Here is a 17014-nt window from a genome sequence, read left to right on the forward strand (position 1 = left end):
AGGAAGTACATTATTTTTAAGAATACTTTCAGAGAAATACAAAAGGTCACTGCCCTAGAACACAGCTTCCCAAAACTCTGCTATGGATGGTTTATAAGATCTTGAGCCCCAAAGCCTCTTGAGCAGGCAGACGGTCAAAAGCAACTTGTCTGTTTACCTAAATGCACTTTATACATACTTATTGTCTATGAGTGCAATAAGGTGAAAAGATTGTAAAGCACTGCCCTTGAGAAATTCTTGTGTACAGTTGAAAAGGCACCAGAAAGCTTACTGCAGTATTTAGTTTAAATAGTGAGTCACTAAAAACAATATTAACACCCATCCATAGGCAAGTGGATAAATAAAATATAGATTTATCTTTCAATGAGATTTTATACTGCAATGAAAATGAATGAACAACAAGAACTACATGTATTATTATTAAGGAATCTCAAAAACTTAACGTAGAGTGAAAAAAATCAAGATCTTGGCTATAAATGATACAATATAATGTATATGACACTGGAAAACATGTAAAACAAGATTACATATTATGGATAAATGCCTACCCAGTTGTATTAAACATGCATAAAACTGATAAATACCAAAATATAGATTATCACAGTTCTCTCTCTAAAGAGAGAGAGGGTAAGGACTCAGGGAAGAATGCATAGGGGTTTTCAACTCTACATGTATGATTTTATTTCTTTAAAAATCTGAAGTAAATGTGGCAAATGCTAAGACTGGATAAAGCTAGGTAGCTGAAGCAGAAGAGTTACATTAAATTACTATCTATCCCTTTCTGTACTTAAAATATTTTTTAATTTTTTTTAATTCGAGTTCAATTTGCCAACATATAGCATAACACCCAGTGCTCATCCTGCCAAGTGCCCCCCCTCATTGCCCATCACCCAGTCACCCCAACCCCCCACCCACTTCCCCTTCCACTACCCCTGGTTCATTTCCCAGAGTTAGGGGACTCTCATGTTTTGTCACCCTCACTGATATTTTCACTCATTTTCTCTCCTTTCCCTTTATTCCCTTTCACTAATTTTTATATTCCCCAAATGAATATATAATTCATTATATATGAGACCATATAATGTTTGTCCTTTTCCGATTGACTTATTTCACTTAAAATATTTCTAATGAACACACACAAAATGAAAGTACACATTTGGTATCTTGAAATTTGGTAGGAGTCCTGGTTAATTGGAGATTTGATGATTTATGCAAATATACAATTCTCATAGCCCAAAGCATCAGAAATTTTAACCAAGCCTAGAGATTAAATATAACCATTATATTTAACCAAATATAACCTTGGGAACCTAAACCCAAGGTTGGTTTGGACACCCTCTTCAAGTTCTAAGAAACTCAAAGAAAATTTAATATGTTTGAATGATAAAGATTATATATCACATCTAACATGAATAACATTTTTCTATAGTCATTAATAAAATTAATTCACTGCTTCATACAACAAGTTTGAAACGACCACGTGCTTTGTGCTAACCTGAACATCCAGAGGTAATCAAGATAGAATAGGTAACATTACTGCTCTCATGGAGCTATTATAGTCAAGTTTGAGAAAGAAACAATATGCAAAGACAAAAGATAGTCTCAGAGATTGGTAAGTGCTGTAAATGATAAATCTCTACCAGTAGGAGAGATTTATTCAGGGAGGGGGTTAGGGGGAAGTCACTTTGGATAGGTAAGACTCTTCTTTTAATGCAGTGTTTAAACAGGGAACCACGAATGCAAAGACCAGAATAGAAGGCAGCAAAAGTCTTGAAAAACTGGATGCTCAAGATAAGCATAAAAGAATAGACATATGCTCTCTAAGCCTATAGAAGTAACAAGAACATTTAATATCACTCAGTAGTTTGAAAGTTTTACTATTTTTTTGGAAAAATTAAAGATAGAAATAACTTGTTTGCTATCCATGGATATTTAAATGTCATATCTCAGTCATATATCAAGACTTCTTATATGGTATTTAAATAAAAACAACTATTATGTTGTTATGCTGAAATAAAATAACACTGAAATTAAGTAATAGGGAATCTTTAAGGTATTTACTGAATGACATGGGTAAAAATCAACCCTTTTCTAACATATGTACTAACCATTTAGAAAAGACAACAGGCTGTAAATATATTCTTGAGAACAGGTGTTATGAAATAAAGCAAGCAGGCTTAGGCAGGGATCAAAAAAGCAGGTGACTCTGAACAGTGAAGTAGTATTACAGTAGGACATTAAACATCTGTATCATATTTCAGCACATGTGTTAACATTCAGACTTTTCTTGAAGCTATAATGTATTTCCTTAGGAATGGATATAGTAAATAGTGGCTTTCTTCATTTCAATCAGAAAAGAAATAATCTAAAGTACACTTACAGAGACGCAAGCTCCAACAGTCATGCCAGTTATTAGCTATATCCCATATGGCCACCTAGGGGCATTTAAAGACCATTCCCTAAGTCATTGTCCAATCTACTGAGTAGACAATACTGCTAGCACGATGATGAGAATTACAAGGAAGGAAATGAAATGCTGAAAATGCTGCCCTGTCTTTGTTCATAAACCATGATGCAGTGATACCTTCTGCTTGCAGTTCTGATTGCTACAGCTCAGGAGATACTGAAAGGAAGTCTAAAGAAATAGTGGAACTAAATTAGTGGTCAAGGACCAAACAAGCAGTCTGTAGGGATACGGGAAAAAAAAAAAAAAAAAAAAAAAAAAAACTATTCAGATCTTCTAATCCAGAAACACAAAGGCTGAGAAAAGTTTATGAAATCAGGAAAGTTTTGCATGATAATTAGAGTGATTTTCCAAACCTGAAAATTAAGACCCATGAAACATTGAAGATTAAAAAAGGTTATATGAAGACAATTTTTTAAATCCCAGTTTTATGAAGCATCTTATCCATAAGATGGGACAAGATGAAAATTAAAAGAAAAAGCACAATAAATCATTTGATAAATCATAAAATCTGAACTCCAAATTTGAATCCTGATTTACCTGTGCAACCTTGGACAAGTATCTTAATCTTTCTGTGTCTTGGTTCTTTATCCAGGAAATAGCTATTGTGAGGATAAAATGAATAAACAGTGCTTGCTACACAGTAGGTGCTTTAAAAACTTTAGTGGTGACTCCATGCACAGAAAACAGTTAACACAGCAGGACTGATTGCTATCCTGCTTATGAGGCTCGCCTTTGGCTGGCATCTGGAAACTTGGATTTTCAGAAGTTTTTCACTAACATTAACTCATATGATTGCTGTGCCTAAAACTGTTTGTGCAATATGGCTTATGAAGAACACCTGCTTTCCTTCTGGGAGTCTGGATCTTTGGTACATGCCAGGTAGAGACTGTCTACATTATCATCTCACAATAAAAACCCCGGGTGCTGAGTCTTGAATGAGTTTCAGGTTGGCAACACTTCACACATATTGTCACAACTTGCTGCTGGAAAAATTAAGCATGTCCTGTGTGATTTCACTGAGAGGCGATCCTCAGAAGCTAGCACCTGGTTTCCCCTGGACTACACCCCATTTGCCTTTCCCTTTGTTAATTTTGTTTCATATCCTTTCTCTGTAACAAATTGTAGCCATAAGTAAATTATAGGCAGAGTCCTTCTTCCTTGGAGCACTATCAATACTCATAGTTAAATTATTTTATGCTAGATATTAGTAAAAATGCACTGTAATATCTTGAAGTCAAGTTCAACATAAGTGATTTTTAGATATAATACCTCGATGAAGGGACGCCTGGGTGGCTCAGTGGTTGAGCATCTGCCTTTGGCTCAGGGCGTGATCCCAGGGTCCCAGAATCGAGTCTCAAATTGGGCTTCCTGCATGGAGCCTGCTTCTCCCTCTGCCTGTGTCTCTGCCTCTCTCTCTCTCTCTCACTCGCTCTCTCATGAATAAATAAATAAAATTTTAAAGCAAAAATAATACCTTGATGAAAACATAAAACATTGTATTGTTTCTTTCATAAATAATAGGTGAAATAAAAACGTTGAGATTCAGTGGCATGTTCATTAAGTTATACCACTATTTCCTGACAATATGCTTTTACATCACATGAAAAGAAATATTAAGCTTACACCTTCTAAATGATATTCAAGAGAAGAACAATAGTGGTTAGAAATACTTAGGCATATCCTTCAGATAGCAAGAGAAGGTAGAGCACAACTGAAATGCCAGAATCCACAAACTAGAAATGTATCACTAATTTCATATATTTTCTACATCTCTTACAAATAAGCTTTGTCTTTTCTAACACTTAGTAAATCCAATGCTCTGCCCAATAAATCAATATCTGGAAAACAGAATTTAGAAAAAGTTTTGAGAGAAAAAGTACTTAATAATTCATGTGACTTTCTGTTTTTGGATAGATCAATTTCTCCACTGAAAAAAACAAAAGTGCTGCATAAGAACTAAAACAAAACTACCTTAAAGGCACAGTTTAAAAAAAAAAAAAAAAAAAAAAAAAAGGTAGGGCCAGGTCATATTCTTGGGATAGCTCAAACCCAAAATGGTTAGTGGAAACTCAGCATCCCAGAACCATGTTTACCCTGAGGGTGAGGATCCATATCTGAATCTGGGCTCTGGTTTGGTGGCATCATAGGAGAAGAGATCAGGAGTAAAGAGACCCAAGGCTTACCCATCATGGATTGATTATCTCATAGGATAACTTCCCCACATTAGGCTAATACCCAAAGAGCTATATGAAAGTTGTCCTAAGCAAAGTAGCAAGAGAAAAGGAAAAGGAGGGCAGCCTGGATGGCTCAGTGGTTTAGGGCCGCCTTTGGCCCAGGGCCTGATCCTGGAGACCCAGGATTGAGTCCCACATCAGGCTCCCTACATGGAGCCTGCTTTTCCCTCTGCCTGTGTCTCTGCCTCTCTCTCATTCTGTGTCTCTTATTAATAAATTTTAATTAATTAATAAAAGGAAAATGATAACCCATGTCTGAGAGGTTATGGATGTTGACTGTCCCTCATCTAGAGTGGCACCTTGGTCTAAGCATACCTTGAGTGGGTACAGAAATTTCAACTTGAGAACTTGTTTTAACATGCTCCTATACTAATAGTGTATACACACACACACATTAGGGAAAATATGAGCAAACTGAATGCAATTGTATATAAAAAAAGATAACATGACCAAATAGGGTTAATAAATACATACACGTATTGACCACATTAAACAATAAAAACCAATTATCTTCAACTCAACAGATACAGAAAAACATGTATCAATTTTAATGCCGATTCTTGATAAAAACTCTCAATGTAGTAGACTAGGTGGGAACTTTTTAAATCTGACACAGAACACCAAATCCTATAGCTATGATCAAATTAAGTGATAAGATGCTGAAGTCTTTCCCCCTGAGTTTGGGAATCAGACACTATCATCACTTGAAAGTATCAATCTTAGTGCGTAAGTCGAGGAAAAGAAATGAAAGACATGAGAACTGGAAAGGAAGAAAGGAAAGGCTTTTTTTTTTTTTTTTTTTTAAAAAGAGAAAGGGAGAAGTGGGGAAGGGACAGAGGAGAGGGAGAAAGAGAATCTTAAGCAGGCTCCATGCCCAGTGCAGACCCCCACACAGGGCTCGATCTCACAACCTAGAGATCATGATCTGAGACAAAATCAAGAGTTAGCCATTTAACTGACTGAGCCACCCAGGTGCCTCAAAAATTTTCTGAAAGGCTTTAAAAAATACTTAATAGAAAATATTCCAGGGCAGCCCGGTTGGCTCAGAGGTTTAGTGCGGCTTTCAGCCCAGGGCCTGATCCTGGAGACCCGGGATGGAGTCCCACGTTGGGCTCCCTGCATGGAGCCTGCTTCTCTCTCTACCTGTGTCTCTGCCTCTCTCTCTCTCTCTCTCTCTCTCTCTCTCTCTCATGAATAAATAAAAACATACAAGTAAAAAAAGAATAAAAAATTAAAACATTCCACATTCAAGGATAGGAAAACAGTATCACTAAGATATTCATTCTCCAGAAATTGATCTGTAGATTCAAGAAATATTAATTAAAATGTGAACAGGGTTTTTGGCTCCTAACAAGCCAGTTCTAGATTTATATGGAAAAGCAGAGAACTGGATATAATCAATATACTACTGCAGAAGAAAAGTAAAGAGGGAGATTTGCCTTACTAACATTAAGATCTTATGAAGACATTGTGAAATTGGTGCAAGGTGACCAATGGAACAGAATACAAAATGTAGGAACAAAGGCAGCATGGCAGAGCTATAGAGAAAAAAGGGTACAGTCAAAAAAAAAAAAAAGTAGAAAATAATGATTATTCACATGGAAAAAGTTCCCACATACTATGCAATACTCAAGAATCAACTCTTGAAGAATTAAGGACTTAATTTTCAAGAGCAACACTTTAAATTTTATGAAGAAAATGTAGATGCCTCTCTAATCTTGAAATAAGAGTTGCTTAAATAAGACACAATCATTCCACTACAAAAAAGATTCATAAATTCAACCAAGTTAATTTATGTTTCAAAAGATATCTGAAGAGAGAGAAAAGACAAGCCATAAACTGGGAGAAGATATTTGTTAAAATGACAAAACATTAGTACTGAGAACATCTATAAAGAGCATGGTCAAATCAATAGAAAATAAAACAAAAACGGATACAAGCTATGAATAGGTCTGTCACAGAAGAACCCAATAAACATGAAGATATATGATAGATGATCCATTATAATCAGAGAACATAAATCAAGCCCACAATGAGACACTGTATACCCACTCCAATGGAAAAGGAAGTCTAATAATACCAAGTGTTGGAGAAGATGCAGATCAGCACTCTTTCACATGGTGATAGGAGTACAAATTAATACAAATGATTTGGAAACATCATTTGGCATTATAAAATGTTGGCACTATCAAAGTAAACATCTGCATACTTTATAACCCAGGACTTCTACTCCTAAGAGAATCAGTTGCACTTGGGCATGTGGAGTTATGGCACAAGACTGTGCAGTATTAGTAGTAATAGACAAAATAAGCAAAACTAGAGGGAGAAACAAAATGCCCATCAACAGGAAAATGGATACATTTTGATAAATTCATACAATGGAATGTTATACACATTTAAAATGAGTGAATTCTAATTACACACAAAACAGGGATTAATATTAGAAACATATTACTGAGTGAAAAAAGCAAGTCACCAAAAGATCACACACATCTGATACTCTTTTTTTTTTTGATACTCTTTTTATATAGTTTTAAAATGAGAAAGATTAAATGTTAAGGAAATATATAGGGGTGTGTGTGTATATACATACATATTTGTGTGTGTGTTTAAAGCAAAGGATTAATAAACACTTCATTCTGGATAGTAGTTCCTAAGCGAGGAAAGCAGGAAGTTTTTTTGTTCATGGATTGAAAGTACTCATTGTATTATTAAACACACTAACTTAAAAGATAACTATGTGCAGAAAAATTATATTTAAAAAATTAAATACTCAGAAATTTACAACTTGTTACAACCTGTTTCAAACTATTACACCATATTTTAACTATTACAAACTGTTAATATGCCATTTTGTAATAATTTATCATGACACTTATTTATACAACCTGTTGGAAAGGCTAGCAAGTAAACTCCAGTCCACAATAAGGAAGTAAAATAGTCTACATTGCTTCGATAAAGCTAATCTAAGGAATTACGATAAACAGTTCCTGTAGTGTTAAGAAACAAAAGGACACCAGCAACAAAAAGCAAAAGGCATCGAAACCTATCTGTCAAGGAAATCTGACTGTAAAAATACATCCACATTATGAACGGAGAGAATGAAGCTATAATTCTATAATCCACTTGCACAGACTGAATGTTTTACCTCTCCCCAAAATCTGTATGTTGAAACCTAACCTCTGAAGTGATGGTATTTGGAGGTGAGGCCCCTAGGAGGTAGTGAGGTCAGGAAGGTAGAACCTTCATTCTAGGTGCTGTGCTCCCAAGGGAGGGGAACCCAGAGAACTCCCTTGTCTCTTTTGCCACGTAAGGACACATCAAGAAGATGGCTGTCTTGAGCCAGGAAGCAAGTTCTTACCAGACCCCAGATGTCTCAGCACTTAGAGCTTAGACTTCCCAGCCTCCAGAACTGTGAGAACCAAATGTCTGTTGCTTAAAACCCCCAGTGTATATATAGTCTTCTGTTATAGCAGCCTGGATGGACTAAGGCACCACTGCAATGGGGAGGAACACACTGTGCTGGATGCTGGACTGACAGGCCTGGCTCCTAACCTTGATCTCTACCAGCTTAGGTGTGTGACCTTGGCGGGGGGGGGGGGGGGGGGGGGCGGTCATTTAAACTCACATCTGTAAAATAAGACTGTACCAAGTTTTAAGGATCTTTTCATTGGTGAAAGTCTATGATCCTGTAAGAAACTATTCTTATCAAGAATTAACAAAATCATGACACCATTTTCTTATACAAGTAGCATAATATGTAACTTGATACTCAAGTGCCTTCGGATGGATGACAGCAATGTCCACAAGCTCTAAGTAGAAAATAAAGCATTAATACAGTATTAGCATCAGATTAGTTAAAACGTAAAAGGTGTGTTATGCAGAGACAATTTCCAAATGGTCTATGAATTGGCTTTTTGGTAGGTCAGAGGTGTTTTGTGGATAGCCTTTTCACGTAACTACACTGAGGCAAAAAATTATAATTTAGGTGTTATGATTTAAACATGAAGCATTGAATTCTATAATGGAAAAGAATTTGATAAGTAAGGTAAATCTTACAGAGATTCACCCATCTATATTTGCATGCAGAGGAACCTCTTTTGGAGTAATATTCCCAGCCTCTCCCCATCTCCTCATGCATTCCTCCTAGAAAAGTGACTTATCTGATGGGCACTGCTCCACCTTTTCTCTGTTAAGAGCCACCTGATTGTGGGGGCATACACAGTGCTCTGTTCCCCAATGCCACAGGGGCAGGCCTGCATGTGGGGTGCCTGTGCTTGGAAGGGAAACCTGTTTCGTTTGGCTACAATCTAGCACGCCCATCCCTCCAACAGAGCTATTTCAAAACAGAGCTGACATTTTAATCTACTATTCTCTAACGCTTGTATCTCTTTCTCAATTTATTCTAGATGGTGAAAGAGGGTGCTAAGTTATTATGCCTCCTTGAGCCCCGACACACTAGTATATAGCAGGGAAAGTAAATGAAAGACACATGTATTAATGTAAATAAGTCTCAAAAAGACAATGATTAGAGAAAAAGCAATCTGCATTTATATGTAAGGTTTAAAAATAAATAAAACGATACTACATATTTCAAATACATAAATCTGTGTCATAAAATAGAAAGGCACGCATGAATGATTTTAAAAATTCAGGATAGCGATTATCTCTGGGGCAGAGGAAGGGAAAGGCAAGCAGGCAGGGCTCCCCACGGGGCTTCAACCATGTTTGGAATGGAATGTTTTGTTTCTTAACCTAGGGGGAACACGTATGTATTTTTTTTTTGTCTCAATTATTTTACATGTACATAATACACCCTGATGCTCCACATGTATATGACAAGAGAATATGGAGGAGAGCTGAAAAAGCTCTGCCCGGTCACAGTGCGGCTCCATCAGCTCTTTTCCAGAACCCCTGGAACAAAGCCAGCGAGAAGAGGCATTGGCCATGCCTGGAGATAGACACTAAATGCAGCACTGGCTTCCACAGTGTTATTCTAAACAGGAGGAAAATCTATTAAACCACAGAAACAGGGAGAGTTAGAAAGAATAAAGCCAACAAGCAAGCATCCAAGGAGTGGAATTACTAGCAGCACACCATGGAAAGGCTTCTAGAACTTACCTTTGCCAGAATGAAACCTAAACTGTTGCCTTTTAATAACAAAATATTTTTTATTAATTATCTCTGAAGGAGGACTCCATAAGTGTTCTCAGCAATGCAATTTTAATGCCTTGTAAATCACTAGGAAGTTTAGTTCAGTGGAAATTTTAAGTCAGTATATTAATACGGTCTGAAGACACATAGAGAGGAGATCGTCTATATTGTTTCCTGATTCCCAGGTCTAAATCAGATACCCTGAATCATAACCATGATAGAGCAGAGCCTACAAATTTGTGTTGCTTCATTTAAAAGTATGTGTGTGTGTGTGTGTGTGTGTGTGTGTGTGTGTACACACGCATCTTTTAAATATTTTATTAAATTGCTAATTTTTAACAAGTCCCTTCCTTAAGAAGAGAAGTATTCAAGTAATATACCCTTTCGGGACTGACACATGTGAAGGTCTTAAAATCATTTTTTCATGTCTTGTGTCTCCGATGAAGAAGAACAAATGAAGAACTGCATTAACATTACAAATCACTGACATTTAGATTAGATATTTCATATCATTTCATATCATTAGATCTTTCATATCATTTTGTGATTTGTAACCTAAGGATAAATAAGATATTAGAAGAGGTAGCTGACCACGGATTGAAATGATAGATACAGTCCAGGAAAGTTGCTTTCCCATCCAAGTATATCCCATTTTCTGCCACATTCGTCTGTAACAGCCCAGTGGACTCAACAGTTTCTCGTGCCCAGCATGGACTCAGAATATCTGTTGAACTGAACTTTACTGATAATTAGAAACAAATGCAGCAGGATGGTGAGGATACAGAAAAGGACACGACAGCCCATTAGTGTGACTTTGTAAACTGGGAATGCTCAGAAAACCTACACATCTTGAGGACTCTTAACATCTTTTTTTTTATCCTTTCATCTCTTTTTACAAGGTTTATAACCTTACAGGTGGCTACAAAAATGATTAATATAAATATATATAGAGATATAATAAAAGACAGAATACGCTATGATGTAATAAAATACAATCATATAATGACATAACAAACTACAGAATCCATGAATACGGCATCAATCATTCTCTCTTGTAGTATTTTACCTTCTTTATAGCATGTTATTCCTGTCTGAAGTTAACTTGTTTGCTCAGTTGTCTTCTTACGAATAGACTGTGAATTCCTTGAGAGCAGGGACCTTGTTTGCCTCGCTCATGGCTCTACCCCCAAGCACCCCAAAAGACCCTAGGTGCACAGTAGGTACTGAATAATCATTTACTGAACGGATGAATGAATACATGCCTGCCCAATTTACAACCCCTCTGCTTTAAGGCTTCGAAGCGTGTAACAAATGCATTCCCTACTTTATCAAACTCACCGTCTTGAATACTGGGTTTACTGAAAAAGGGGGTAGGGGAGAAGAAAATGAACTCCTTACAATATGTATTCGAGAGAGCTGATGCTACAGAGAAGAGCATGGAAATGAATGCTGTTATTTAATTTACATATTTTAATCACATTCATCTGATTCATTAAAAACTAAAAATAAATCCTTTCACTATTTTTACACTAGGCACTAATTTAATTATATTCTGTGACTAAAGCTATTACATTACGTATTTTCTATCCAAATTACCTTGTACTCTTCTAGCAATATGAACTATCTCAATATGTCACAAGTATTCTTGCGATCTGAGAAATAGTATGAGGTAAAAAGCAATATGAACACATTACTGAATAAAATGCTTATAAAATGGGATTCCTTCTCTCAGCCAGAAAAAGGAGACACAACACATTAGGTCAGTCATTAGGAGTGAAAGCCCCACGAACAATGCCACGTCTGCGTTATGCATGAATCTGGCTGGCGCTCCTACATGTCTACCAGAATTTGAATAACTGTGTTTTACTGAACACACATTTAAAGGAGAAAACTATCCCTTAAAAAACAAATTCAAGAATCATTTAAACATAGTTCTCCTGGCCTAGTTTCAGAATCTATCATGAGGTATTTTGTCTAAGTTAAATTTAAAACGTCTCATTTGTCAAGCTGGCCTGTTACAACTAATAGGTTTTAAAATGATGATCAGCCACAGAACCTTAAAAAATATTCCATTTTCATATAAAACCAAAGATCATTCTGCCTGAAATGAAGTTTCATTTTTAAAACTTCATGCATTTGAAAAAAACCAATCATATACTCTTGGAAGAAATGGTCATTTTCCATGAAAGAAAATGTTAGTAGGATTCAACAGTAGCACCAAAGTAAAACACACACTGTCAAATAAAGGCTGTTTTGCTATTTGGCAAAAACAGAGAGCTTATTTCTATATAATGAGCAGGAGAGAGGGGACGGAAAATTCCAGGTGTTTGAAAACTAAGAACGTAGGGTTTTGTTTTTTTTAAACTTAGTCTTGTGAAAATATAAGCATTTTTAAAAATCACTGTTAGCTTTGGATTACGTTTAGGAAATTATAAAGAGACAACATACAATTATAGTATTAGGGTGTGTAAATAATCACAATTTCTTTTTTTTTAAGATTTTTATTTATTCATGAGAGACAGAGAGAGAGGCAGAGACACAGGCAGAAGGAGAAGTAGGCTCCTCGTGGGGAGCCTGATGCAGGACTGGATCCCAGGACCCCGGGATCATACCCTGAGCCCAAGGCAGATGCTCAACCACTGGGCCACCCAGGTGTCCCTAATCACAATTTCTTATCTACATTTAAGGCCATTTCTATAGAAATACAGAACTTCAAAATGCACTGTCATTCAAGCAGCATCTCAAACCCCATCTGCGTGTGCACAATGGGACAAAACCTAAGTGGCTGATGGGGCAAAAGGCACGGCTTCAAATGGGATCCTTTGGGGGTGGGCAGTGATTCCCACCATCACCCTCAGGTTTGGTGATTTGCTAGGTTTTGCTACACCCTTTGGTCAAATTAAGTCACAGGGTCAGCTCAGATTCAGACAGTGGAGAAAAACCCTAGGTCTTGATGGGAGGAGAGCCAAGGTACCCTGAGAAGGGGTGTGCCAACAAAGGTGGGTGAGTTGTTAAGGCCATCTTTACAAACACCCAGCCGGCACATACACACATTTGGTCCTTTTCCTATGCAGTGGGTGTCTGAATAATCTCTGGGGGATTAATGGGAGCATTCTTAACCCAGCAAATTCAATGTTACCATAAAGACTCCTCTCCTCATACATGCACATGGGGCATAGAAACTCACATTTCTGGGCGTAATGTTCCAGATATTCATGAGGGGTCTAGACCCCACGCCTGAGCACTGCTGACAGAGAGGCAGATCACATGCAGGAAGAGCTGTACGGCAGTGCAAGGCAGGTGGCACACGCTTCATGCACAATGAGATACAGAAACTCCTGTCACGAGCACTGAGAAGAGGAGATGGTCACTGAGGAATAGATGGATCAGAATGCGTGACAGAGGAGGGGACCCGACCCCATCCTGAGGAAGGGGCAGGGCTCACAGACCAGGGTGCAAAGGAGGGGACATCCCAGAAAGGAGTCTTCGTGTGCATGATGGGGTGAAGGTAATAGCTCATCAAGAAGGAAGTTAGAAGAACCCAAGGAGAGTGGGCAGAGGTGGTCGGCCTTGAATGCCGAGTTAAGGTCTGGCTTTTAGCATGTACACTTAGGCAGGGGGCCTGGACACCTGCACTAAGGGGATGGCAAGAGGGCTGACAGCAGAAAGTGCACAAGCAAAGGGACCGGAGATGGAATAAATTTAGTGCAAGGACAGAAAAGGAACAATCAATGATGACTGCAAGAATGAATCTGGGAAAATCATGGTATCACTGACAGAAATAGAAAGGAAAGAGCTGACTTGAGGACAAAGATGATGACTCTCACTTTAAATATCATGAACGGAAGGTGATAACAAGCAACTTAGAACACTTCCAGCTATTTATTAACTGTGTGACTTTGGGAACATTATCTAACATCTCTAAGCTCAGTTTTCTTATCTGGAAAATAGGAATCATAATGTGTGTGTACAACTCATTAGGCTATTGTGAGGACTGAACAAAATCATGGCAATGCTGGGCACTCAAAATATGACAGGTACTTTTGCCATTATCTGGTTTATTATTTGACAAACAGTCCAAAAACTTTTTTTTTTTTTTGATACTGTGAACTTATGATTATCTGCTACAGCTCTAATCAGGGTTTTTTTTTTTTTTCTCCTCCAGTACAACTGAGGTAATTTAAAACATTCTATTCTAATGGCAGTCCTTGTAAATTTTCCATAGCATTTGAGTCTGAGCAATTTATAACCCAGAGAAGGCTCCGATTCTATGACAAATTCATCACCACAAACCATTAAAACTAGTATGTCAGCTGACCCATCCGGATTAGATGTGAGCATTTGACAGCTATGGTTTTTCCTAGGAAGCATAGCCCAGTAGGTTTAAATGGGGCTTCTTTACACTGAAAAAATTGAAAGAGCATGATTTAATAATTATTTGCAACATACCAAGGATCCCTTTGGGATGAGAGGTTTCTGTTTGGCTCTGTTTGTTTGGGATATAAGAAAATAAGATTAAATAATGAGTATAAGATCCTATAGTAATAATGTAGATATGAGTGGTGGGGAAATAGAAAAGGTAAATCCCAAGTAAATTAGAGAATTTAACAGGGGAATTATTGGTAATCCTGGGCAGCGAAACACATATTTATCATGTACATAGTAATTGCTTAATAAACATTTGTTAAAGAATGCTGAAACTGGTGATATTTGATGATAAGGACATGTGAATTATTTGGTTTTTTCTTCATTTCTTGCCATTAGACACCGTACTATCACTCATGGTTTTCTTCAAAGAGTAAGCAAATAAAAGGTATGAAAATGGAGAACCATTTTAAAGAGGTATTTAAAGCTAGAAGGAGGGAAAATTGAAGTCCAGGGAGGTTAACAGATGTGCTGAATCAGTTTCCTACAATATGAAGTCAAGCCTGAACCACTGACCAACAGCCTGGTACATATCCCACCACCCCACCGTGGTGAAGACAGAGTAATGGAGAAACTCATACCAGTCAATTCTGTGATTTGTCTGAAGGTCTAACAAAAGGTTGAGAAATGTGGACTTCAATTATGTAAGCCATAAATGTTTCCCATTACGATATTTAAGCAGTTGTGACCATGTAAAATATAGATTTTTTTTTTTTTTGGCCATTAACACAGTCACATTTTACAGTTTGGCAGTATGAGGTTTTTTATATTTTTATCAAAAGGTTTTATGACCAAATTGTCAGAAATCAGGGAGTTTTTCAAAAAAGGGTGTACAATTCAGCTAAAGTGTTTTCATATATCCACAGCCTTGGGTCTATGAAAAGGGTTATAGCCATAGATTATATAGCTCTATTTTTGACCGTGAAAATTTATATGCTGTCCAGATCTTTATTCTATTGAAATTGAAATGGAAAAAGCCCTTAAATAAAACGATTCCTTCAAAAATCTGTAAACTGTGGTAGAGCTGATTGATAAAGAGATTCCAAATCCCTTTCAAGGGTGCACATGGGGAGAGATATAAAAGGGAAAGACAAAGGTTCTCGCTTGCATGATGGATGTGCTTATCTGTGCTGCCAAGTTGGGGTCAGACAGTCTGCGGCAGAGCCAATTTCTATCGGTTCATGTGATCTTCGCCAAGGCACTCAGCAGCTCTGCCTCTTAGTTTCCTCATCTCTAAAATGGGGGTAATAAGAGTCGCCACCTCACAGGGCTGCTGTGAGGATCAAAGGAATGATACACAAGGAAATCACGCGGAACAGGCCAGACCTGGCATGCAAGAGGCACCTGATGTGCGCCCACAGTTGTTACCACTCCCCCATGACCACTGACTGCCCTCTCTCTTGCTCCAATCTCCACACTTCTCCTTTATCCACTCCTGTTCTGTGCCTTCTCTCTCTCTCTCTCTCTGGATGCCTTTCCGCCCAGGGTTTTTCAAATCCTAATTCAGTTGCTAAATTCCTGGATGGCCCAGGCTGGACTCAAATCCCCTCAGCTCTTTGTGATTCTACAGTAGGTACCACTTTCTGCTGGATCCTATGGTCACTCTGGGAAAGGCTATCCCTGTCCGATTTGCTCCAACTTGATACCCTCCTTAGTGCCTTTTTAAAAAAATATATATTTTATTTATGTATTCCTGAGAGACACACAGAGAGAGGCAGAGACATAGGCGAGGGAGAAGCAGGCTCCCTGATGCGGGACTCGATCCCAGGACCCCGGGATCATGCCCTGAGCCAAAGGCAGATGCTCAACCACTGAGCCACCCGGGGGCCCCTCCTTAGAGTCCTGTACGTGGCACTCACTCAGCTAGCATTTGTTTAATAAATCAATAGAGAGACAGAGTTGTCATCTAGTGCCTGATCAACTAGTAGCTGTTATTACCACTGTCATGAAGGAGGAGAGGCTGGTCCTGGGAGGCCCAAACATCATTGCCTGCTTTCGGGACTAGAGCACAATTTATGAAATATAAAGATAATTTGAAATATAAAGATTTCAAGGCTCAGCGGTTTAGCACCTGCCTTCAGCCCAGGGCGTGATCTTGGAGTCCTGGGATCGAGTCCCACGTCAGGCTCCCCGGCATGGGCCTGCTTCTCCCTCCTCCTGTGTCTCTGCCTATGTCTATCATAAATAAAGAAATCTTTAAAAAAAAAAAAGAAAAAAAAAAACCTCAGGTTTGAAACAAAGCCAACTCGGTCAGTACCCGACTAGAAAGAATGTAGTGTTAATGTCATCTCTCCATTATCCACAGTGCAGAGGAGGAGTAGACCTTTCAAGATTAATGCCCAATTGGCTGTGGCAACTCATTCCTAAAGTGAAAAACCTTTTACGTCCTCCTGTCTCTCTTTAGGACAGTCTAGACACCTTCATTAAAACATCAATAAACAGGGACCCCTGGGTGGCTAGGTGGTTAAGCATCTGCCTTTGGCTCAGGGCGTGATCCTAGGGTCCAGGATCGAGTCCCACATTGGGCTCCCTGCGGGGAGCCTGCTTCTCCCCCGTCTATTATCTCTGCCTCTGTCTTTCATGAATAATATTCAAAAATCTTTTAAAAAAATAAATAAAACATTAATAAACAGTAAGGGCCTACCAGGGGCCAGGCATAGTGCTCTCACATGTATTCACTCACATAATTCCCTGAACGACTCAGTGATGTAGGTTCTCTAATATCCGTATTTTA

General features: G+C 38.1%; 1 protein-coding gene across 18 annotated transcripts in view; it reads right to left on the reverse strand.

The window, feature by feature from the left end:
• The window catches only part of EFCAB11 (EF-hand calcium binding domain 11), a 144715-nt gene that overhangs the window by 84530 nt on the left and 43171 nt on the right, over positions 1-17014 (reverse strand). Inside the window, exon 6 of one of the 18 annotated variants that reach the window (XM_049113410.1) lies at positions 8459-8513. The exons of the other annotated variants lie outside the window; for them this stretch is intronic. Coding sequence (XP_048969367.1) covers positions 8474-8513 — 40 coding nt within the window. The 3' untranslated portion in view covers positions 8459-8473. Of the gene's footprint in view, positions 1-8458; positions 8514-17014 lie in introns of those variants that run through there. 18 annotated transcript variants of the gene reach the window in all.

The sequence above is a fragment of the Canis lupus genome, chromosome 8 (assembly GCF_003254725.2).
Source record: "Canis lupus dingo isolate Sandy chromosome 8, ASM325472v2, whole genome shotgun sequence".
Lineage (NCBI taxonomy): Eukaryota > Metazoa > Chordata > Mammalia > Carnivora > Canidae > Canis > Canis lupus.